The sequence below is a fragment of the Bidens hawaiensis genome, unplaced genomic scaffold (genome assembly GCF_021521415.1).
Source record: "Bidens hawaiensis isolate Kalapana, Puna unplaced genomic scaffold, B.hawaiensis_p1.1 tig00020226_1, whole genome shotgun sequence".
NCBI classification, from domain to species: domain Eukaryota; kingdom Viridiplantae; phylum Streptophyta; class Magnoliopsida; order Asterales; family Asteraceae; genus Bidens; species Bidens hawaiensis.
The window spans coordinates 125510-152178 of NW_027493076.1; the positions used below are offsets into that span (position 1 = coordinate 125510).

Below are 26669 nucleotides of genomic sequence, written 5' to 3' on the forward strand. Positions count from 1 at the left end.
CTAGTTTTGTTTATTTTTTCTTCTGTCAAAACCTAAAACCAAACATAATTCAAAATGGTCAAAACCAAATGAAAAACGAATTTGAATTGGGTACGGCTTCGGTTTTAATACTAAGAAATCGAATTTTAACAAGATGGTGTTAGTCGGTTTGGATTTCATGTTCTTGGTTTAGTTTCTTGATTTTGTACAGGGCTATATGTAAAAGGGCTGTACTGTAGGAAAGTGTGTATCCTAGTATATGAGTTTTGTTTCTTGATTTTAAGTTTTAACTGAACTGAATTTCTTAAAACCGAATAACTTATTCGGTTCAGCTGAAAACCAAATACGGTTTAGTTTTAAGCAGTTTCGGCTTAGTTTAGTTTTCAGTTTAATCAGTTTGTAACTAAATATTTAACGCGCTTAAACACAACCACCATATGTAGTTGAACCTTTTTTTGTCGCATGATCATGCTAATGTTATATTATATTAATCTAGAGTGATAAACAAGTTACCTTTATGGCATATTCCTAAATCCTGTTGTTTCCCAATGAATTTTCTTGTTTCCTCTTTTGATTGGATGCTAATTCTTAATGGGTGCTTGGTAGCGCTGTTAAATACGTAGGTTTGTTGATTGAACCCGAACACGACACGTGCATTTACATGATGTCACGAACACAAAATCCGCCTGTTTGACTATATTCTGCTTCTGCTTATAGGTTATAAGCATTACTTGATATTTTACTAAGTTTAGTTTTACATCTTATTGCAGGTCACTGAAAAATGGGTGCGGCGGCCGAATGTCAAACCCAAGCACCGACAAACAAAAGCCCGGCCCGGAACCACTCGAGCGGGCCCTACACGAGAAACCCCCGTTCGCAGTTGGAGACTTAAAAAAAGTAATCCCGCCTCATTGCTTTAAACGATCCGTCATCCGTTCATTCTCATATGTTGTTTATGACCTCACAATCGCTTTCATTTTCTACTACCTAGCCAATAACTACATCCCACTCCTCCCGAGCCCGCTTGCCTACGTGGCATGGCCCGTCTACTGGGCCTTACAAGGATGTGTCCTAACGGGGGTCTGGGTCATAGCCCATGAGTGTGGCCATCACGCATTTAGCGACTACCAATGGCTCGATGACATCGTGGGCCTTGTTCTTCATTCGGCCCTCCTCGTCCCATACTTTTCTTGAAATTTAGCCATCGTCGTCACCACTCGAACACAGGCTCGATCGAGCACGACGAAGTCTTTGTCCCGAAACTAAAGTCAAATGTCCGGTCAACTGCTAAATACCTAAACAACCCACCCGGTCGAATCTTGACCCCACTCTTCACATTAACCCTTGGTTGGCCATTATATCTTACCTTTAACGTATCGGGCCGGTACTATGACCGCTTCGCGTGCCATTTTGACCCAAACAGCCCGATTTACTCGAACCGTGAACGAGCCCAAATTTTCATCTCCGACGCGGGTATTTTAACCATCCTATATGTCCTCTTCCGTCTAGAGTCGACAAAGGGGTTCATGTGGGTCTTAACCATGTACGGTGGCCCGTTACTCGTGGTCAACGGTTTCCTAGTCTTGATCACATTTTTACAACACACTCACCCCTCTTTACCTCACTACGACTCGACATAGTGGGACTGGTTATGCGGGGCTTTAGCCACTATCGACCGAGACTACGGGGTGTTAAACAAGGTGTTTCATAACATTACCGACTCACACGTGACTCACCATTTGTTCTCAACAATGCCTCATTATCACGCAATGGAAGCGACTAACGCGATTAAGCCGGTTTTGGGAGATTATTATCAGTTTGATGGGACTTCAATCTTTAAGGCGGCTATGTATAGGGAGACAAAGGAGTGCATTTATGTTGATAAAGATGAGGGTGTTAAGGATGGTGTGTATTGGTATAGTAATAAGATATGATATGGTATGACATGATATGATACATGTCGTTGATGTTAAACGGACATGTAACTTATTTAGGTTAGATGAATAAGTGTTGTACTAGAATATGGTGTTTGTAGACTTGTGTTTTTAGCTTCTTTTTTTATATTGTTTTTATAAGCATAAAGATGATAACAAAACTTGCAACAAAAGAAATCCAAAGCCTCAATGAACTACACACAAACACAATGATGTAACCAAAAGTATTAGATCAACATCCTTATTAAACAAATATGATATCACAATTAGAGGTTTGGAACCTTATTCGATTATTTTCTCATTACACTGACACAATGTGATAGGGAGCCGTATAGTGGGATAGGCTCCAAGAGTCCAAGATAGTAAATTTGTTGAGTGGATCAAGCTCCAAAGTATAAGAACAAGAACAAAGACACTTGCAACAATTTTCTCTTATCGTATCGCGTTACATGTAAAGATTCTTGTTTGTTAACCTTTGAGACGGGATAACCTTTGATAGGGAGCCGTATAGTGGGATAGGCTCCAAGAGTCCAAGATAGTAAATTTGTTGAGTGGATCAAGCTCCAAAGTATAAGAACAAGAACAAAGACACTTGCAACAATTTTCTCTTATCGTATCGCGTTACATGTAAAGATTCTTGTTTGTTAACCTTTGAGACGGGATAACCACAAGTGGCTTTTTTTTCTTCATCGCGATACCAAACTTATCTGAAAGATCAATCTCTTCTCCCGTTGGCAAGCTCCACTCGAATGAATGCATCAACGAAGCCAAAATATGCATCATCATCTTCTGGCCCAACGGGATTCCAGGGCACCTTCTTCGACCGGATCCGAATGGGAAAAACTTGGGATTTGTCCCACTATAATCCCATTTCTCCAACTTAATCTCATTGTTCAAAAACCTCTCAGGAATGAACTCACTTGGGTTGTCCCAATACTGAGGATCTCTTTGTATGGCCCATACATTCAGAAAGATGGTTGAACCCTTTGGAACGCTGTATCCATCGACAATGCAAGTCTGGTTTGGAGCTCGGGGAAGTAGGAAAGGTAACGGTGGATGTAACCGAAATGTTTCCTTGAACACTGCATCAAGATACATAAGTTTTGGTAAATGGGATTCTTCGACTATACTGTCGAACCCTACTATTTCGGCTAGTTCATCTTGTACTTTCTTTATCACATTCTTGTTTCTCAAAATCTCGGCCATAGCCCATTCTACCATAGCTGAAGTTGCATCTGTACCTCCTAGAAACATATCCTGTTTGAAGCAAGTTTAATCACATTACAAGTCTATGATTTTATACATTTTTTTTTTGTAAGAATAAATGTTTCTAACGAAAAATAATCATGTTAACCAAGAAAACTAACAAAATAATCTTTGACAACCTTTTTATGACAAGTGTCTAAAGAAAAGTCATGTCAACCCAGATACTTAAATCAGACTCGTATTGAATTTACAAAAAGAAAATAACAATTATGCAACACATCAACGCAAAATCATTGGGAATCATGCTTCAAGTATAATTAAAAATACTATTTAAAAAATCGCACAATCTTATGTGCGGTTATTAAAAAATTAAAAGAATTAAAAGAAAAGTTAAGGTAACATGAATAATGTCCTGTTTAACACACGACTAAACATGTTTAAAGAAAAAGTACACCAAGTAATTATACACTTTTTTAAATAATTAAAATGAGTATACTATGCTTTCATCATTTCTTATAATGTATACATGAAACATAAAACTTAGTTGTGTTATAGATATAGGTACTGACCTATTTAGACACAAATTAGTGGCGGAGCTAGGAATTTTCTTCTATGGGTTCAGAATTTTCTCCTATTGGCCAATTAATAATGTTTGTTACTAATTCTTGTAGTTTTTTTTAAGTTTTTATACTTTATAGACAATTATTCATTAACAAAAGTACCTTTTAACTACATTTTTTTATAATAAATGGGTTTGAATATTTTTTTAACATAATGTCGGGTTCGCTCGTGGAAAGAATGGGTTCGCTCGTTTGGAAAGAATGGGTTCGCTCGTTAAATCGTACGTATATGTTATATATGAAACCTAAAATTGACCAGGTTCGGTTGAACCCGGTGAAGCACATGTGGCTCCGCCACTGGACACAATCGAACTTGTTTAAGTCAAATGTACACTATGTAACTTTACAATTTTTAAAATAATTAAGATTAATCTACTAGATGTCATCATTTATCCATTTTAATGCATATAACATAAAAACTATAAATTAGTTAAACTAGTTATATTCATGTTTCACATTCTATGAAACATGATAAACATAACAACCATCCAAACATTTGAAAGAAACACTAACCACCACAAGTGCTTTTAACTGAGTCATGGTGATTGATGGTCCAATCTTTTGATCTTTAAGCTCCAACAATATCTCTAACAAATCTTTCATTCCTTCTACCTTACCATGCTCTTCAGCCTTGCTAATTCTTTCTTCAATCGTCTTCTCGAAAATTCGATCAAATTGCCTCATTTGCCCTTCCATTTTTTTCTTGACACCTTGAAGATCAAACCGAGCAAGCGAAGGGAAAAAATCGGATATGTTTAACCCTTCGGCTATCTCAACGACACCCGATACCACTTTTCGTATATCGTCACTGAGATTATTATACTTTGACCCTTCAGCTAACCCTTTTCCCCATACTATATTAGTTAAAACATTCAAAACCGTCGAAAAAGATATCTCATTGATATCGACGGCTGTGTTAATGTTATCATAAACATATTTTACTGTCTTTCTTACTTCATGTTGTCGGTATGAATATGACGCTTCAAGATTCGCGTTACTTAAAACCTCATGCACCAATATTTTACGAAGGTGACGCCTATTAGCATTGTTGGGAGCCCATGCAACATCACTAGCATTATAACTCGTGGCTAGACCGGCTATATGTGGATCGCGGTTAGCAAAACTCTCGTCTTGCTCACCCGTTACCACTTTCGCTAGCTCGGCCGAGTTCACCACCACATGGAGCTTGCTTCCAAGATAAAGCTTGAAAATGGGTCCATAATGGTTAGCTAATTTGGCAAACTTGTGGTGCAAGTTAGGACCAAGGAATGGGAAGTAGCCTACTAGTGGTAGACCTTTAGGTCCTGGTGGCAAGGGTGGTGAACTTGAAGTAGTATTTTTGTACCATGAAATGGCTAGGGTTATGACTATGATAATAAGACTAGCAAAAGCAAGCTCATATTTGTTTGTGAGTGCTTGGTGCCACAATGTGTTATAGATGTTTGATGACATTATTTTTTCTTAATATGTTGGGCTCTAGTGGCTTATCCTTTTTATAGGAAAGAAAATAAGGTTATGTTTTCATAATCAAAATTGTGGGAAAATACCCCTTAGGTTGCGACTTTACAAAGAATCTGCCAAATGTTTTAACTTACAAGGAGGTTAGCGAAGTTTGGATACATCAAATCTCACTTAGAGATTCCCCATTTTTATTTTGTGCATATGTTTAGTAGACTATTCTCTATATATGTTTAGGGGGTATTTGGGATTTGCTTATTTTACTCCTTGTAAACTATAACTTACCCAAACATCTTATAACTTTTAAGTTATAAGCAAGGTAAGATAAGTAATCTCAAACACCCCCTAAACATATGTCGAGAATAAAATGGGGAATCTCTGAGAGAGATTTGATGTATCCAAAACCCCCATTGTGTCACATCTGACTCCATGGGTTAGGTTTGTGATCAACATTGGTACCTGTTTTATAAATATTTCATAGCATAAGTTGCAAATCGAAAGACTTTTTATTAGAATAATAATTTATTCAAAATGTCGGGACTTAAATACCCAATAGTCAGTACAAAAGTGTTTTAACTTTGAAAAACAATAACTTACATCTTTTAATCTAATGGCTATCATCATCTTCTCTTACTTCTGTACATTTACATGATTTTTTTATACACATGTGTATAATTTAAGATAAATAATATTGTACATATGTGTATATATTACGTAATTAAAGGTTAAATAAAATTATACATATGTGTATAATACAACGTTTTTTTTTGTTTTTTTTATTTTTTTAATGAAACCAGACAGAAATATAAGAATTTTGGTTTTTTTACTTTTTTAAAATTTTTGTTATTTTTTGTTTTATGATTTTTTTAAATATTTTTTTAAAGATGTTTTTAGTGGTCCAAAATGGTTCTCAAAGTTCTCAATTTGCAAAGGGTTATCTTAAGATATTTATCTTATATATATATACATGAGGCTACAAACCGTCACACCCTTAAAACAAAAATTTACTCTTTAGTAACACAAGTCGCCTAATTTTATAGTGAGAGCCTCATAAAATAGAAGCCACAAGTTCTACCAAACCATGTGATATCACTAATTTTATAGTGATAGCCTCATACAATAGAAGCCACAAGTTCTACCAAACCATGTGATATCAGATATAAATAAATGATTATTATGACTACACACAAAAAGTAAGTTACAATAAATACACTTAAAACTCAAAAATAGATATTATCACACTAATAATTCATTTTTTGATACACAAATTTTTGAAACACATTCATTTTGATTTTTTAATCAAGATTAATGTTTTTAACTTTTTCTTAAACTTAAATACACACTTTGATTTCTTTTTACTTTTCAATATGAAATTTATCAAATAACAAAGTGATTTCTATTGTAATTTAGACTTTATTGTAACATGATATATTTTTGGTGGAACAAATTCCATGGCTGAGATTTTGAGAAACATAAAGGTGATGAAGAACGTACAAGATGAACTAGCATAAATAATAAATAGTAGCATTTGACAATAGAGCATAAATCGCATTTTATTTCTCCTGTAAGTTTTGTAAGTTTGAACGTCTTGCTTTTTGCTAGATAGTTCCCCTTTTGTTTCTAATATATTGGTCTTTCAAAAAAAATAAAATGTTTGAAGAACCCGTCTTCCAAAACTCAAGTATCTCGATGTAGTGTTCAAGGAAACATTCTGATTACATCCGTCATTTGAGTAGAGATTGCTGAAAGGTGAACAACCGAACAAATTGATCTTTCTGGTAAATTTCGTATTACGACTGAAGAGGAAAACACCATTTATAGTTCTACCCGTTAATATACAAGAATATTTACATTTAATGGGTTGATGATCATTAACATTTCAATATAAAAACACATGCATCAACAATGGTCGTATACCGTACCAGTACCGATACCGAAAATATCGATACAGAATTTGAGCAAAAATAGATACTGAATACCGTACCGAATATATCGGTTCGGTATCGGTACCGTCCCGTTGTCGGCATTTCGGTAATTTACCCTTCAATATCACTTCAACGCTTTTATTTATATCTTTTTTTTAACGTTTAGCTGGTCCAACTAGCATTTTTATTAGCCATAACTTCAACTTATTACATATCATTGATTATCATTAATTTTGACATGTTACAAATGAAAAAAATTAACAAAGGAAGAAGACTTTTACAAAACCATAACCAAACCAAGTTCACAAAATTGATATATCAAATAGAATAGATAGTTGCTTAAAATTAGCATAAAATAATCAAATATAATTTGTGATATTTTTAAAAATTGAACTAGAATCCTTGAAAAATCTCTAGATATAATTTATATAAATTCGGTACCAATACCTATTTTTACCGCAAATTACCGATACTGAATTTAAGAAAAGGGAATACCACCAGTACTGTTTACGATCGGTCGGTACGATATCGGTATTCGGAAAAAAAAGCTCATCCCTAGTCGTATCCATCAGTGATACTCCTTTTTTCCGGTGGCTAATATTTTTAGTCTTTAAATGTGATGTCGTGTGTTTTTAATGGGGATGCTAATCTAATGTACTTGATTGCACCTTTTTTGTTTGGGTGTAGTATGATGATCTTTGAGATTCATTTTGTTGCATTTTTTTTTGTTGTATCGGTAGTTTCCTAACCTTTTCGCTACCAATTTGTATAAGTCATAAAAGGAAAAAGAAAGAAACAAAAAAGAGCCCGCATCAACGTTTAATGTTTCGTGATCATCACCAAAGGAACTACAACCCTTTGGTACGAACCACCAAGTTAAGATAATGTTGTAGCAAGAACTTTTTGTTAAACAACACGTAATAATTTTGCACTTGGCGTATATTACTGTATACATATTATACAATAATATACACTAAAATAGATATATATAAGTGATAAGTAAAAAGCTTGAACTAACTCTATTAGTTAGAGATAATTTTATGCAACTTTGTTCACCAATATTGTGTGCTTTCATCCTTAACCCGTGTAACCATTTTAAGTTGCTAAATTTCGGCCTATTTAAAAGACTAGAACCCTCCCATGCAAGCTCATGGCCATAAATGACCTTGGAGGCCCTCGCTTGTCGTAAGCAATCAAGAGCACTCACAACAACAAACATTCATTAATCGTGACATTAGCTTCATATCAGACTCCAACCTTTTTTTCAAATCCTCTCATTTTATTCCAAAACAATAAACCTACACAAACCCTATTAAAAATTATTAAATTTGTATACATATAAGTTATATGTATTACGTGAGTGGGGTGGTGAAGAAACACGGATCTGATCCCCTGGTATGGGTCCTGGATCCAACGAGTCCACAGGGTAAAATACGGTAACTACTAACACAGTATGAGCACAACTTCCCAAAGCCCAATGACCGGAACATGCAAAACAGACACCGTGAGTCTCGTTACAGGAAGGACAAGGTGGGGGGGGGGGGTCTTCCTGTAACCACCCTCCGACGTGAGAATCAGTAACGTTCGTAGTGAAGAAAGTACTGAAGTAAATTAGACTAAGTGTAGTCAGAATACCAGTGAATGAATGTGAATGAATACCTCATGCGGGTTGACAAGGTATTTATAGCCAAAGGGGGTATGAAGGTGATTGGGCCAACTGTCCTATTTTTAGAAGGTCTTGATAACTGCCTGGACGCGTGTCCTCTTATGATAGGTTGAGTTATACGTCCCATGTGCATGGGTATAACAACCTGGACACTCGTCACCTGATGATAGGACGAATTGCACCCTGGCCATGTGCACGGTTATAATAAATTGGCCAGGTGTCCTTCTTTCATTGGTGGGCAAGTCACGTACCCTTCAAGTAACGATCGTGGACGTTCTTCTGGAGTATAGTTGGTTATTGAAAGCTGTCCCATTGGCATTGTCTTCTGGTCATTTTGGCGGACAAATGTCTTGTCCTGCGGATGACTTCTGAGGGTGCCCGGATGCTTCCACACGTGGTACGAGGATGTTCTTCCTCTCCCATGATATGCGAGTGATCCGAATGTCCCGCGGGTGATATATGAGAGGTTCCTCAATGACCCGCGTGTAGTACTTAAGGGTATTTGGGTCTTTTTGGTACCCTACCTCTATAAGTCCCCCAGTCCAGTGTTTCTTCCGTGTGAAGTCTTTATGCGGGTGAAATTCTGAACTTGATGTATTTTGGGGGTTTTTGGATCTTGAAGTTAGGTAGAAAATATCTTTCTATTGGTATAGATAATCATGAAAAAGGACAAGTTGACAACTCGCAGGCGCGTGAATAGATGATGGGACGTTTATGCCGGCTGTCACTGTACCCGACTGCGCTGCCTTTTCTCTTTTTCGAATTTCCCGCGTGACGTGACGATTTGTGATTAGGCAATGCGTTTCTCTCTCCACTGTTCATATCCCATCGCATTAATTGCGATGGGTATAAAAGGAGGAGAAAGCTTCTAATCGAAGTTTTATCGCCTTTTGTAGGTTCCTGAACGCGGATCGTACACGGGAAATCTCTAACAACGCAGGTGCGGAATCCCTGCGTATATAGGTACGAGTGTAGATATTGTAGAGATTGAATACACGAACAATGAACACGAGCTATAAGGTAAACACGTTATATTGAATAACTAAACACGTGACAGTAAGTCACTGTTACAGAGAACAAAACGAAACAAAGCGTAACCAAAAACCCTAACTCACGTTCTCCTCTGTTTCGGCTGAAACAGTGTATTTAAACACGACAACTTCGCCACTGGCGAAGTTGTCAGTAACCTCGCTAAATCAGCAAGTTCGCCATAGCGAACTTGCTGATAACTTCGCTAGTTTACAAAACAAAACATAAACAAACCATTAACTATATTACAGACTCGATAACAAATACTAGACTATGAACTACTGACAAACATGTACCAACAGACTCCCCCTTGGCAGTAGCTTCATATCTTGATCTCTGAGTCTTGTAATCTTGCACTTTCACGCGTGCGCCCCTTCTCTCACACAAACCGACACAACTCCTTGATATTTCCTCGCTTGATCCTTCCAAGCAGGAATGTAGAAGATCTTCTTGTTGTTCAGCACTTCCAGATCAGCCTGCGATAGATTAACAAGATGCATCGGGTCATAAACCCGAAGAACTTCTTGTTCGTCCTCATCTTCCATAACCGCCTCAGCTGTCTCGCAATCCACATACCACCATTTCAGATCTGTTAGGACATTCTTGGGCATGACTCTCATTGGTACTTCCTTCAGATGTCGGACTGGTTTATACTTCATAACCATCCATGGTTTTCCGTCAGCCCTCATTCCCCTATCTTTATCTTCTATCAATCTTCCTTTCTGAGGCTTTAGCAGTTCAAACTTTTTGTCTTTGATGGCTTCTTTCCAGACGATCTTTTCAATAATTCTCGCCATATTATCGTTACTTCTGTTAATTAGCCCCAGTCTTGCTAACTCTTTCACCTCGCATTCCGGTAGGGAGTTTAGAGATCTCAATAATCTTTTAAAGTATTGAATGCCGTCGTACCTTTTGATCACAAATAATTTCAACTCTTTGTCGTACAACCAGCATATAATACCTTTCTTCGACTCTGCATAGCCCTTTATATTATACGTCTTTCTAAACATTGTTGGCACTGCAGGCTTCTTAGTTTTAACAAACCATTGAGCACACCCTTCTTTCCAATTTGGTTGCTCCTCCCATACCGTATCATCTACCACATTCTCATCTCCCAAATCTGCTCTTTCAACAGCTGGAATCTCATGTTCCACTGCGTCATCCACGATCTCTCCTTCTTCCAACACATTCACCACATCAATATTTTCTCCAATCCTTTCAATTTCCTCCACGGGCAACACATCATCGTCATCATCATTCACAAAGTCATCAACCTCCTCCTCATCTAACTCCTTCAAAGCATCGATGACGTCTTCAACATCAGCATCGTCATCAACATCCACAACATCATCACCCGCTGCATCAGTTGACTCCCCCTCAGCTGTGGAAGCCCCAAGATCCTGAGAGGTTCTTGGCAGCTCACCACCTGCACCCGAAGGTGCGTTGGGATCATCGTCATGATCTTGTCGTCTCTTTGTCCTCAACTCATCGCCCCTGTCATTGGCGAACTTCAGCCACTGGCGAAGTTGAGGATAACTTCGCCAAAACCTTAACTTCGCCAGAACCAGAACCAGCGACTGTTCAGATTCAATCGATTTTGTCCGATGATTTTCGGACAAAATCGATGATTTATAAGTGAAGAACAACATATTTCAAAGGATTTGAGACGTAAGGCTCGTCCATGATCACGTAACAAAGGGTCGGAAAAACTTGGTTTTGAAAGACCGACGATCCAAGGTCTCGAACCGGGTAAACTATTACGAACGAGAGAGGTAAGATACAAGTGATAACACATACCACAAGAATAATAGTAACAAGAAACACAAGATCGAAAAGACGATTGAGTATAAAGATCGCCGAAGGATTTGAGGTTTTATGTTCGCCGGAAGATTTATGAAAGAGCTACAGTGTTGAAACAGAACATATATAGGGCGGAGTTGTGTCTGGCGAAGTTACGAATAACTTCGCCATGGCGAAGTTAAGCACAACTTCGCCAAATTCAACAACTTCGCCAAATTCAACAACTTCGCCAGTAACTACAAAATCAGCCCTTTAAGTTTGAAAAATTTGTCATTTAACCTTGGAAGCTTCCAAAAAGAGTTATAACTAAAATGGTCATGTCCAAGTAACCAGTCAAAATTAATACAACTTAAAAAATAGGAAAAACTTATTTTACGAAACAAGGGATCAAATTTCAGTCTAGTCAGGGGACCACCATGTTTTAGAAAAGATCCTAACAGGAATCATACTAACTACGTGACTGTCACTTGGATCCGTGTTTGGCTGTATTATGACATAGAGAAACAGGTTGTAAGCATGTAATAACTTAAATGGTTTTCATTGTTTCTGTGATACGGATTAAGGTTCAGTTAAGCTCAAAAATTTAAGTTGGCAACAATTCAGAGGTAATGATGCCTTCTATCTATTCTCAAAGCGTATTTGGCTATACCCAAGTCACCCCGAATTGACTTCGACCCATAGTGTCTGATTAACTTGTAGATACTCGTTGTCTGCTTCCCGTTTTCTTCTTACTCCAAACTTGAGAAATCTTGAGAAGTGTCGGTTCTCGTGTTTATTGTCACTACTTCTCATAAGTACATTTTTTTTTTTTTTTTTTTTTTTTTTTTTTTTTTTTTTTTTTTTAATCACACATAAGAGTTTTCATCGGAGTACTAAACTACTGCAAGTCCCGAATCTGGATCACTGCAGTGTCTTGAAATGCTTTCTTCACGGGAATCAGAACACTCACGGGCTCGTGTATGACTGGGTAGTTGCTTTTCTGCCTATCCTTCGAAAAGATGTGTATGAAGACATGCAAAACTCTTAAGGAGTTTCCACATTAAATTCGAGTAAATTTAGGTTAGTATCACATACACTTTTACGCACCATTAAAATTACCATGACATACAATGACTGTTCTAAAGCCTTTTAAGCTTAATAACTTCACTAGTTAGGCACACATAGTCAGTATACATATCATTTTCCAAGGGTGGATCAATTTTCTTTTAAACACAGCAAAGAACTTCTTACGAAGTAATAGACTTGAAAAGTAATTTCATTTCCCAAAATAAAGTTTTGAATTCAATTGCCCCAATCATGTCAAAGTCATCAGGTAAACGGCTATCCTGAAGATCCATTGGATCAGCTGGACCGACCACATGCAAGTATGTGTCCTTCTTACTAAGAATGACCGACTAATTTTCAGCAACTGAAAGAAAAACATGTCAACACTGCCCCAGTTACTTTCAGTCTTCCGGTTAATGGCTATCCTCATTTCCTAAGTCGAAAACAAGGACCAAAACATATCCGAGGAGATGTCCATCAAACCGAGGTAACCGACTAATTTTAAGCAATAAAGACTCATTTTTTTTTTTTTTTTTTTTTTTTTTTTTTTTTTTTTTATTTTTTAAATCAAAAACAAAGACATGGTTACTCGGGATTGATCATCCCATTTAGTTCAATTAGGTTTTGAAATCTGGATTTATCAAACGCTTTTGTAAACAAGTCAGCAAAATTTTCAAGTGTATCAACTTTTTCGATCTTGATCAGTTTCTTCTCAGCACAATCCCGTATGAAGTGATGACGAATGTCAATATGCTTAGTTTTACTGTGCTTCACGGGATTGTTAATTACTGAGATGGCGGCAGTGTTATCAATTAAAATAGGAGTGAGTAAGAAATTCAGACCATAGTCGCGCAATTGTTGCTGAATCCATAAAACCTGAGAGCAGCAGTTGGATGCTGCCATGTATTCAGCTTCGCAAGTTGAAATTGCGACTGATGTCTGTTTCTTGCACTGCCAGGAAACTAATCTTCCTCCAAGAAACTGACAGCCTCCTGTTGTTGACTTCCGACTCTGATTACAACCTCCATAATCAGAATCAGTATATGCCACCAGTTCAACGTCTCCTCCCTTTGGGTACCACAATCCTAGTTTCGGCTTGCCCTTGAGATACCGCAAAATCCTCTTCACACCTTTCATGTGAGATTCCTTTGGGTTTGCCTGAAAGCGAGCACAAAGACAAACAGAAAACATTATATCAGGCCTAGAAGCAGTTAAATACATTAAAGAACCTATTATCGCCCGATACAGAGTAGGGTCCACATCTGCGTCACCATCTGATTCAGCTCCCAATTTGTGATTGACGCAGATTGGAGTGTCATATGGAGAACTGTCCTCCATCTTGAATCTTTTCAGCACATCATGAACATACTTTGTTTGATGAATGAACATTCCATCTTTCTTCTGATCAACCTGCAATCCTAGAAAGAAAGTTAGTTCACCCATAGCACTCATCTCAAATCGTTTCTTCATGACAGCCTCAAAATCTTGACACATGGATACTCTTGATGCAGCAAAAATGATGTCATCCACGTAGACTTGAACCAGTAAGAAGTCACATCCTTCTCTCTTCACAAACAGCGTACTGTCGATCAAACCCCTTTCAAAACCATTTTCCAGCAAGTAGTCCGATAACGTTGAATACCAGGCACGAGGTGCCTGATGTAAACCATATAACGCCTTGCTCAACCTGTATACATGATCAGGAAAGTCTGGGTCAGGAAAACCCGGTGGTTGCTCAACATACACAACCTCGTCAACTTTCCCGTTAAGAAACGCACTCTTTACATCCAACTGAAACACCTTCATCTTTTTGAAAGCAGCAAACGCCAAAAACAATCGAATCGCTTCTAACCGGGCAACAGGAGCGAAAACCTCATTGTAGTCAATACCCTCTTGCTGATTAAAACCTTTAACAACCAGCCTCGCCTTATTTCTCACAATAATCCCCTTTTCATCTCTCTTGCACTTGAACACCCATTTCGTGCCTATAGCGTGCACATTCTTTGGTTTTTCGACCAAAGTCCAAACTTCCATTTTCCCGAACTGAGCCAACTCTTCTTGCATAGCTTCGACCCACGAGCTGTCCTTCAAAGCCATTTGATAATTTTTCGGTTCAATTTGGCTTATAAATCAGGAGTACAAACATTCATTCATTATACCTGTTTCTTTTATGCTTGAATAAACACAGGTGTGCTCATTCAGGCTACTTCTGGTTTGTACACCCGAGGACACATCACCTATAACATTCTCCAAAGGGTGATCTTTGTGAATTCTCGTGGTCGGAACAGCACCGACATGTAAATTGTCTTCCAAGTTTGAAGAGATCTCATCTATGGTAGTTTCAGGCTGAGAGTGAAAAGGATTAATAAACTCATCTTCAGTTGAGGCCGCAGGGGTATCGATAGGGTTTGATGTGGAAGGCTGAGATTTTTCTGTCATCTGATGTTGCACTAGCTCCTCTTCCTCATCAAATATCATCTTCGTCACAACTCTTTCGTCTTCTTCAGCAATTTCCAAATTAGGTACGTTAAACGACTTAAACAGTTTAACATAGTCAAAAAGCTCAGCAGGTCCATTGCTTGGTTTTGGCGGTTGATAACTAGTAATGTCGGTGTTACAAACCACCTCCACCTTGCAAGTTGTCGTATTGAAGACCCGTCTGTTGGGAGTCCCAACAACATAACCGACTAGAATTCCCTCATCGGCTACTTCACCAAATTTCGAGTTAGTCTTCAAAATCGAACAAGGAGACCCAAAAGGTTCAAGACCACACAAGTTGGGCTTCCTTCCGTGCATAAGCTCGTAACAAGTTTTTCCAAGTCTCTTAACGGTTAACACCCGATTCAGAACATAGCAGGCTGTAGCAACTGCTTCAGCCCAGAACATCACAGGAAGCTTTGAGTCGGCCAGCATAGTTCTGGCTCCTTCAATCAACGTTCGGTTCTTCCTTTCAGCTACTCCGTTCTGTTGTGGAGTATACGGAGCGCTATATTGATGCTCAATACCCTTCTGAAGACAAAAGATTTCCATCTCAAAGTTCTTGAACTCTGTCCCATTGTCGCTTCTGATGAATTTAACTGATTTACTCATGACGTTCTCGACTTTTGTAATTAGATTCTTCACCATCTGAGTCGTCTCGTCTTTCGTTTTCAGAAAATATACCCACGAATATCGTGAGTAATCATCAGTTATCACCAAGCAGTAAGAAGTACCGCCTAGACTTTGTACATTCACCGGACCGAAGAGATCCATATGAAGTAGTTCTAGAGTACCAGCAATTGAGTTGATCGTCTTGGTGAGATGGCTTTTCTTGTGTTGTTTTCCCTTCTTGCACGCTATGCATTTATCTTCAAAGTTAAAACTCTTTAAGGGAACACCCATCACAAGCCCATTTTTGACAATGAAGTTCATCTTACGAAGATGAATATGTCCCATTCTCCTGTGCCATAACTCTGATTCTGATTCGCTTGCCTTTGTCATTAAACAGGATTCTCTGGTGGCCATTTCAGTAGACCTCATATCCATCACGTATGTATTCGTTTCACGTGGAGCTTTCATTACTATCCATTCTTCTGGTATATGAAAACCAGGCTTCAATACAATTGCTTCATTCTTAGTGAAATGGACAGTATATTCTTTATCACAGATCTGCGACACACTCAGCAGATTGTGCTTTAATTCCTCCACAAAATTTACATTTTCAAGTGTCATTCTCCCATTCGACACTGTTCCTCTCCCAGTTATTCTTCCTCCGCTTTCACCAGCAAAACTAACTCTAGCTCCCTGAACAGGTTTTAAATCTTGCAACAAGTGTTTGTTGCCAGTCATGTGCCGGGAACAGCCGCTATCTACAATCCAAAGATTGTTGGCAGCCCTGTTCAACTGTTCCTACACAATAAAACAATGAGTTAGAATCTTGGGACCCAAGACCAGTTGGTCTTGGATCGATACATCCCGTACCCTGGCTTTCTCAAGTTAGCGTCAGGATAATTTCTGTACGTCCTGTTAGGGAATCTCCCTGCAGATTGAGTGTAATGCCTTCCAAACCTTTGAGAATAGAAAGTGTTATTTCTTGTGGTTTGGTTGTAAAAATGAGGTTGGTTTTTATGAAAACTTGAATTCGTTACATTTTGGCAATTTTTAAAGTTTTCATTTTTAGCTGGAATAAAATGACGCTTATTCTCATTTTTATTTGGCTTCACATCTCTAAATCTCGGTTTCAAAGGACAATCTGCAACAAGATGTCCTAACCTGTTACATCTAAAGCAACATCTACTCTCCATTTTCTTGTCAAATGTTGGTTTGGATGTAGAGGTAGTATTACCAGCCGTTCGTCTCACATAAGGTGGGACGTACGGATTGAGTGGAGAACTCTTTTTAGAAACTTTATCATTATCTCCACTGGTGGGTAATTCTACCTTTTCTTTTGTCTGACCAGATTCGGACAACATATCCGAATCTGATGAGACTGGACTTGATACAGAAATATTCACACTAGAAACAGGCGAACTTGTTTCGCCACAGCTAACACTTGGTTTGACACTAGTAATTCTAATTGGGGTTGACTGAGCAATCTCAAAATCAACAGATTTCTGAACACTTGGATTATAAGTGTAATTATGGTTAAAGGGTGGTGGAACCTCGTGGTATCCGATTCCTGCCCTCTTTGCAGAGGTACTTGGATCACTCACAAGGTGATCAAGGATAGCCGAGGAGTTTCTGAACTGCTCAAGTTTGCGGTTCAGTTCCACCACCTTTACCTGGTGGTCAGCAATCTGTTTATCTCTATCAGCAATCAATTTTGTCTTTTCTTCCAAAACCTCATAACTAAGATCAATAATTTCTATTTTCTCAGCAAGTTTAGTTTTAAGACTTTTAATGTCTTTTTCACAAGACTTTATCTTAACTTTATAACTGTTTTCTCTTGCTTTAATGAAATGGTGATCTTCTTTAACAGTTTTAAACTCAGCATCTAATTTGACATACTGATCAGTTATATTGGTTAGTTGCTCAGTCAAATTTTCACAATTAGCACAAATAATTTTGGGACATACCTTGGATCTACCATCCTGATCGTTCGCCATGAAAGCAGTTTCTTCTTCATTTGCTTTCTTCTCTCCATCAACCTTCTCAACTTCTACAGCTTCAGTCTCAGCCATGTGTGCTTGTTCACCCAAACCACTTGAGTGTTGGTTCCAGTTGTATTCTCCTGCCTCTCTAGTTAACATGGCATTGATCTCGCGGTTAATTCCAGAGTGTTGGTTAGGCCTAACTTGTCCCCGTTCAACTCTCTCATTCCTACATTCCCTAGCAAAGTGCCCGAACTGTTGACAATTGTAGCACCTTACTTTTGATTTGTCAAATCCAGGCCTACCACCAACAAACTTTCTTCCTGTTTTGTTCATAAAACGTTTTACCCGTCTCACGATCATTGCCATTTGCCATTGCAAATCCATTTCTTCCAAATCGTCAGCATCAATCTGGTCATAATCCTCATCAAGAACGGCAGGGTCCACAATCTTCCCCTGGATATAATTCTCGTATGAAGCAATAAATGAAGCGTAGACTGCAAACTGCTCTTCAGCAGATTTTACACTCATAGGCATCTTGGTGTAATTATTGCTTGTGGGACCAGCTGAATAACCACTTGTAGAGGATTGAGGCTTTGAAGCACTAGATCCTCCAGCAACAAAACATACGTCCCCATTTGAGTTCACAGAAACATTTCCTTCATGTGCAGAGTCAGAACCTGACTCCCCCTTCGAATAAAATGCAGCAGATTCAGGCCTTGAACTTGAGCCTGAGTTAACTTTAGCACCATACATACCAGGGTCTTGTATCTGGTCTGTGGGTGTCTCCTTTCGAACCATATTTAGCTCATACGTTCTGAGCTTGTTCACTGCAGTTTCTAAGTCACAGTTAGGAAAGTCTTTGTCTTCCCTCATTAACACGGTATACATTTCCCACTTCGGTGGGAGAGCATCTAGAAGCTTTTCAACGATCTCCTCCTCTCGATAGGCAATTGAATAGTTGCTAAGCTCTGTCATTAAGTGATAGTATCGGGTGATAATATCATCTAAGGATTCATTCTTCAAATATTTGAAGACGGAGAATTGGGTTTTTAAAAGTTTAATTTTTGAGGCACGTATACCCACGTTCCCCTCGAATCTGTTTTCCAGAGCATCCCAGAGCTCTCTTGCAGAAGTGTACTTTCGGAATGTATGAAGAACTTCTTGAGGTAGTGCCATAGTAATAGCAGCATGGGCCTTACTCTCAGCCTCATACATTTTCTTCTCCTCGTCATCCATCTTACTGTACTTCTTCACCACATCACGTCCTTCGTATTGCATGGTTGGAGGTACATATCCATCCTGCATGCACACCCACATCTTGGCGTCCTGATATTTGATATACTGGATGAACCTGTCCTTCCATGCCACGAAGTCCGTTCCCTTCATCAACCTCGGGGCCTTAGTGGCTGACCCCGCCTCTACCTCCATCTTGACTAAATCTGAGATGTTAATCGCGGACATCCTTGCGAAAACCTGAAAAACCTGAAAAACACAAAAAAAAAATATTAAAACAGCTCAGATGGCGAAGTTAAGAATAACTTCGCTGGAAGTTAACTTCGCTGAACAAGAACTTCGCTGGATCTTAAATTCGCTTGACTTGGCGAAGTTAAGAATAACTTCGCTTAGAATGAGCGAACTTAGGATGTAAGCGAAGTTGGGTGGTAAGCGAAGTTACGGATAACTTCGCTTTGGCGAACTTATGAGGTAAGCGAAGTTGTGGTTAACTTCGCTAATCCTTATATCTTCGCCGAAACCCTAATCTCCAGTGACGGCAACTTCGCCTGAATTCAGCAACTTCGCCCGATGAACGCGAAGAACAGTTCAGATCTGAAACTCGGATTTTAACGAGAATTTTGAAGGTTTAAAGGCTTAAACACACTGGTAGGTAGCTAGAATGAATAAACACACCAAAAACTCGTCCCGGTAACACCCGAAATGAAACGAAATCTACACCCGCGTGAAATCCCGAACCTCACAATCGAGCCGATGGCTCTGATACCAATTGAAGGTTCCTGAACGCGGATCGTACACGGGAAATCTCTAACAACGCAGGTGCGGAATCCCTGCGTATATAGGTACGAGTGTAGATATTGTAGAGATTGAATACACGAACAATGAACACGAGCTATAAGGTAAACACGTTATATTGAATAACTAAACACGTGACAGTAAGTCACTGTTACAGAGAACAAAACGAAACAAAGCGTAACCAAAAACCCTAACTCACGTTCTCCTCTGTTTCGGCTGAAACAGTGTATTTAAACACGACAACTTCGCCACTGGCGAAGTTGTCAGTAACCTCGCTAAATCAGCAAGTTCGCCATAGCGAACTTGCTGATAACTTCGCTAGTTTACAAAACAAAACATAAACAAACCATTAACTATATTACAGACTCGATAACAAATACTAGACTATGAACTACTGACAAACATGTACCAACACCTTTATTTTCTAATTACCTTTTTTGCTTTCTTTCCGATAGAGCACTGAACTTTCTCATATATCCAAATTCTTCTGCAATGTCGAACGTTCAAACTGAAGTTGATGAGATAGAAATCTCATGGGACTATTCAGAATACGAGAGATTGCTAGAGACGTATGGCATTCCACCGGAGTGGGAGCCGGAGTTTCCCTCTCCGGGCTCTATAGCCAGTTTATCTCCCCCTGGTAAAATGGCTGTTTATGCCGATTATTTTACCCGTGGGAATTTTCGTCTTCCCTTGACGAAATTCTTTATGAAGGTATTAACTGCCTACGGAATTCATTTATCCCAGCTACACCCACGTACTGTAATGTGAATTTGTCATTACGAGTTCGTATGTATAGCACGTGACCTAGTGCCACACTTTGACCGATTCCCCGTCTTTTACCGACTTACCAACCGTGATGGTTGGTACACATGTCAAGGTTTTTCTGACCGAAGTATTGGATACGAGGTTGAGAAGGTGTCCGCCGATTGGCGTTGCAAATTCTTTTGGATCTCTGAGGACGTGGTTCCTGTTGCCATGGTCCGTCGTCCGGTTAATTCTTGTCTTCCGGACGTTGTTACAGCTGCCCATGAAGGACGTGACTGGTTTCGCACTCTAATGGCGGAACCAACGCCGATGCGGGTACTACCTGAGGAAGCCCTGGTGTGGGCAAGTATGATCCGCTTGTGGGCGTCGGAGTTTATGTAGCCCATCTTTGTTGATTTACATGAACGTAAGTTACCCTTAACGTTTTTTCTTCTTCCTTGAAGTTTTTGTGATTAATTTTTATCTTTTTTAGGTCGATGTTCTATGTTTAATGCCCTTTTTGAGGACAGGGGTTGCGTCCGACATAGCATCCGGGATGCGGGCGATCTACCTATTCATGAGAAAACCAAGTCCCAATTCCTTTTCCCAAAGAAGGTACGGGCTGAGCCCATTGTTTCTGATGCAACCTTTGAAACATGTGCGTATGTTTTAAACCCTCATCCGCTAAATGTTGTTACTTCTGAAGGGACGGTCGCCATTTTATTATCAAGTGATGATGATGGCGATGCCTCTGATTTTTCTGCCTCTCAAGAAGAGAGGGAGTCTAGTGACAATGTCCCTGAATCTTCTTCTATCTCCCATTTATTGGCAGAGTTGGAGAAGAAAAGAGCCTTAACAGCTTTTCAGGCGAGTCACGCGGATGCACAAGCTGCGGACACTAAGGCGGGACCTCCGAAGAAAAAACGAAAACTCGACATCCCAAGAAGCCACAGTACAATCTTGCTGATCGCATTGACACAGTAGAAGGTATGTATTACCCTTGGGGTTTTTTATTATTTTGGGCTGTTAGCTAAGTGTAGCTTTTTGCGTAGATTCACTGATCTTACCAGAAGATGTGTCTGAGAGGTTTCCTACTCCAACTCCTCAAGCGGAGAGGCAACCATCTCCTCTTCTAGAAAGGGAAGTGGAAGACCAACCTTCTATTCCTCCAAGTAATATTAACGTGGAAGATCAACCGACCTCTCCTCCAACTGAGACTATTATAGAAGTGAGGGTGTCGACTCCTCCGATTGATACTTCAGCAGAGGAACCCAACAACCAGTCTGGGACTGATAATCATTTCGACTATCTTTTCCAGACTGGGGGTGGTACTGGCTTCCAGGAATACAACCCTGCTGCGGATGTGGAAGGTCACGGGGTTAACGAGTCTCCTCCTCGACCTCCTCCACAACAATCGTCGCCTTTCCCAGTTCGCCTAGAACCATCAGGTTCCCGTTATTATGGGACTCAAACTTGGGTGATAGGCACGATTTGTTTGTCCCTCATTGGGACATTACTAAGGGATCCCGGTTCACTGACCCTGGGGTCTGTATGAGTTTTATGAAGCATTGTGCGCCACCTGCTGAGATGGCATATGTCACACCCCGGTTTAGGGCCTAGGCATGTGACCACAAGTTGGTACCTGTTTTGTAAATACATTAGAGTTGCAGGTTATTTTAGCGGAAGACTTAGGTTGAATAGAATATTAATTTATTTGAAAACTTCTCGGATAATAAACACCCGGTGTTTGATTTATAAAGCTTGTTAAAATGCCGTTTGTAATATTTTAATAATTAAAAACTGAGTCATCATTACCTTGCGAGCATCTAACTCCATGAATGTCTCGATACCTGTACTAATTTGTATTTCCTGAAATGTGGGAAAAAATACGTCAGCTATATGCTGGTGAACACGTATGACTCTATAAAACATTTGAATGACATTATAATACAAATATAGTTTTCTTTACAAGCTCAGCAGAAGCATTTCTACTTCTGGTCTATGTACCACTGCCCTTGATATAATGCTAAATATATATGTTTCCCTTGTTCATTTTTAATTAATATTTTAATAGTTTTTGTTCGTTTTTAGTCGAGATTTGTATACTACTAACATTTCTATGTTTCGTAGGTTCCGGGATTTTATCGTGATTAAAAAGGGCGAAAAACGAGCTAAAACGAGCCAAAACGGAGATCCGGAACGCGTCAAGAAGAACCAGAATAGAGAACCGGTCATACCGACCGGCCCCCTTGGAGATGCAAGCCGCGCCGCGCAAAGGGGGAAGGCTAAATGCTCTTAGCGCGGCGCCTAGGGGCTGCTGATGGGTTTTTAATTCGTTTTTGCTTATTGTCGGGCCTTGTTTTCGCTATTTAAACACCTTTAACTTAAACCTGGCATAACCTGAAAGCCATCAGCCGATTTTGGAGAGTTCTTGAAGCTATTTTGCGCGTTTGTTGGTGATTTTGAAGGCGAGAGAACATCCGGTGAAGAGCTACACATTCATGTTCGAGTTTACGGGTTTTATCATCTTCGATTCCCCGTTTCTTATACTTTCACCATGTTTTCGTTATTATTTGTTTTGTTTGATTTAGATTTTAATATGATAGGCTAAATTCCATAGACTGCCTAGGTCGTGATGAACCTTAGTTCGGTTTGATTTTATTTGGATTTTCGTTTCGTTATGGATATTATGTTCTAAGTAAACGGTTGAGTTTTATTTAGTTGATACGTATGATTGCTTGGTTTTGTTTACTTGAATTTATTGTTTCACATTGCCCTTGTTGATTGTTTCATAGGATAGGGTTTTGTTAGGTCATTTAATGTGTGTTCTTGACTAGTTTATGATTGATATCGATTAAGACTATAGAAACAATAAAATCAGTTAAACAAATAAAAGTGAGCTGCTAGTCTAAAAAGCTGTAAAGTGATAGGCTATTAATAGATCTTTGCTTGTCAGGATTGCTAGATTTAGTTCTTCGTAAGGAGTCCGTCTAGATTTGATTGTCAGCTTAGTCTATTAAATTAATTAGGTTTGCTTTGCTATCTTTTGAATTCCGCGCTGTAAGGTAGCTTTTCGTCATAAAAGATACTTAGACATAAGCAATTAAATAACCGTAAGGAAGTTTAATATAAAACTAATGAGTCTTAAAACTTGTTAGAAATCCATAGGCGTCTTCTTGAAGTTCAAGGGTCCTTTTCGGGTTTTCTGTCAAGGGTCTATCTTATGATCCCGGTTCCATAACTTGCGTTTTTCCATTTAAATTAATAACCGTAACTTTGAGGATTCCGGCCTGGGTAGTTATTTTAACCATCTGAATTAATCCAAGTTTTCTAAATTGTTTATTAGTTAAAACTAATTAGGGTTTAAGTTTTATTAATTAATTAATAAGTAATGATTATGTTTTATTATTATAATAATAATTAGGGTTTGTTTTATTATTATATTAATTAGTTTATTAATAGTTAAATTAAAGTAATCATTAGTTAATTATTATTAGAGTTTTAATTAATTAGTTTTAAAATATCCCTCAAATATTATTAATAAATAGTCATGTCTTGTAGTTGAGTCTAATTTGTTAGTTTCGTAATTTAAAGAGTCTCGTGGGTTCGATATCCGGACTTACTTAGTTGTACTAGAGTCAACCGGTTCACTTGCCGGTTAGTAGTTTAAGTTAAGTTTAAAGGTCTAGAGTATTACTTAGTGTCTATATTAGTTTATTTTTAGTTAATAATTATTTGACTACTTCAAGCACATCAGCCCTACACACACAATTGTTCCCGAGCCACGTAGCCCTTACTGGGAAACTAGTTATAACCATTAGCCCACAGCCACGTAGCCTTGGAATGATTAGGCTGAATGGTTATGTTTGGATCCAGACACATGTGTATTCGGTCTGAGTTGACTTTATTTTCTACTTTGTGTTATAAAGTTTTAGAGATTATTCGGTCTGAGTTGACCACACAACGCCAAACCAGTTCGTGTTCTCAATTCCAACTCTCTCTCGATCCCAATCTCTCGTTACAAATACAGTTCGGGTGCTAGGGTAATCCTGGCAGTACATACTGCTTCGGCTGTTGTATCCTGGGAAACAGACAGGCTTGCGAAGGTAGCCCGAAATCTGTTTTAAGGGACCTCTGTTCAACAGAAATCCTCAGCCACAACCAGGAACCACTATTTGTTCAATCTTGCAGCTAGGAAGATACGGATGGCTTATGGTGATCAAGGCAGGTTCACTAAGAGAATGACCACATAAGAAGACACGACTAGGAAATAATGATCATGTCTCGGTAGGTCGCTGTCAACGCGGCTTTGGTGCGGTTTCAACACGATGATCAACTCGACTCCGACTCGGTTGAAGAATTCACTATAGGAGCACAAGTTAATGTCTCAGTATGAATCAAGTTATGTATATATATGTTATATTTGTTGTTATTCTCGTTTAGATTTGTATACATTATATGTACTATAATTTCCCAAATTATATATAAGAGATTATTTATTTGTTTTATTAATATTACTTAATAATCGTGACTCATGTCGTACAAAGTGCGTCCTCCACCCATGTAACTTGTATTGTATCTTTAACTTCAAATTAATTCCTTTAGTTACATTTTGCAAATTCAATTACTCTAAATTGTAACAACTCAAAAACCATTAACAGAAATTAAGGTTTCCCTTGTTTTCACATATTGAGAGATCTTAGACTCTTAGTGGTGTGCATTTGTTAGGATCAAATAATCAGTCTAAAATTTCCATATGAGATTGTTTAATGCACAAAGGCAAGACATACCAGCCCATGGAAATTACCCAACTACGACATATCACATATATTTAAAAAAAAAGAACTTTTTATTTCATAATAATTTAATAAACAGCAAACAATTCAATTGATGGCTTAAATCTTGTTATACAGTCAAATACACCATATATATATAGTTATATACACTCAAATACACTTCATACTAATATGTTCGAAGCCTAATTCAACAAGCAATCAACGCTAACTTTGAGAAGAGCAAGAAATCCCATGAACCGGTCTGTACACAACTAGAATAGGTGTTAGGTCATAAGGAAACTCACTTTGTAAGCATCACGAAATCCTATCAACTGGTCTGTACACAACTAGAATATGTGTCGGACTGTCGAGACACAAGGAAACTCGCTTTGTAAGCATCACGAAATCCTATCAACAGGTCTGTACACAACTAGAATATGTGTCGGATCACAAGGAAAACGGCTTTGCAAACATATCAAAAGGCTCGCATGAAGTCACTTGTGGTTCCTGTCAACAAAAATTAGATACAGTTAGTTACACAGTTGAACAGTTTACCTATGTTCGATTAATGTTCCTAGGATATTATTATATATCATGTAAGAATCCGTTAATACATTAATATTAATACCTGAGGGAATCAACGATTTCCATTCCATCCACCACCGCTACTAAAGCCTCTTGGCGCATTGCGGATAGCGTTACGCATTGAACTTAACAAGCTTCCGTATGTAGACGCGTTTCCATGTTCTATAGCTTGTATAAAACAATATGTCATTGCTCCCGTTGATGTAATTTTTTATAAAGCCTATATATCAAAATTTAAAACTTGCATTAGAGGTAGCATTTTCTATTTTTAACCTGTTTAACATGTCGATTTGAATTATGTTATAAAGGCCAAGCAAGTGACGGAACCATTACTTCTTCGAAAAAGAGCCTAGCATAAAAATTATTCTTATTTGAAAATTCACGTTTTCCGTAAAAATAGGTAGATAAGAATTATGATTCCTCTTAAAAAGACTTAAAATATTTTGTTAATCAATCCTTAGGGTTAGGTTATTCTATAAAGGGGAACAAAGATGAGAACGTGACCTATCCAAACGTAAATGAACACAAATTAACAAATATAAAACCTTTAAGCAAATGACCTATCCAAATAATATTTAATTATTTTTTAGTAATGCATAAACGAACATAAATAAATAGATATAAACGAACGCTCATGAACATAAATAAACGAACGGAACATGTATTCATGTTCGTTCGTTTAATTAAACGAACACAAATTTTTTGTTCATGTTTGTTCGTTTATTAGACAAATGAACATAATTTACAGAACAATTTTCGTTTATTAATAATTATTATTATTATTATTATTATTATTATTAT

At 38.3% G+C, this 26669-nt stretch overlaps 1 protein-coding gene and 1 pseudogene across 1 annotated transcript; one reads left to right on the top strand and one right to left on the bottom strand.

The window, feature by feature from the left end:
* The first annotated feature begins 737 nt into the window (after positions 1–737).
* LOC143560144 (delta(12) fatty acid desaturase FAD2 pseudogene) lies at positions 738–2195 on the top strand (annotated as a pseudogene).
* Positions 2196–2534: 339 nt separating this feature from the next.
* Positions 2535–5209, bottom strand: LOC143560121 (geraniol 8-hydroxylase-like). Its single transcript, XM_077048496.1, has 2 exons — positions 4253–5209; positions 2535–3170 (listed from the first exon to the last, which is right to left on the bottom strand). The coding sequence occupies exons 1-2, from the start codon at positions 5189–5191 to the stop codon at positions 2535–2537; spliced, it is 1575 nt and encodes a 524-aa protein (XP_076904611.1). The 5' UTR covers positions 5192–5209.
* Between the last annotated feature and the right edge of the window lie 21460 nt (positions 5210–26669).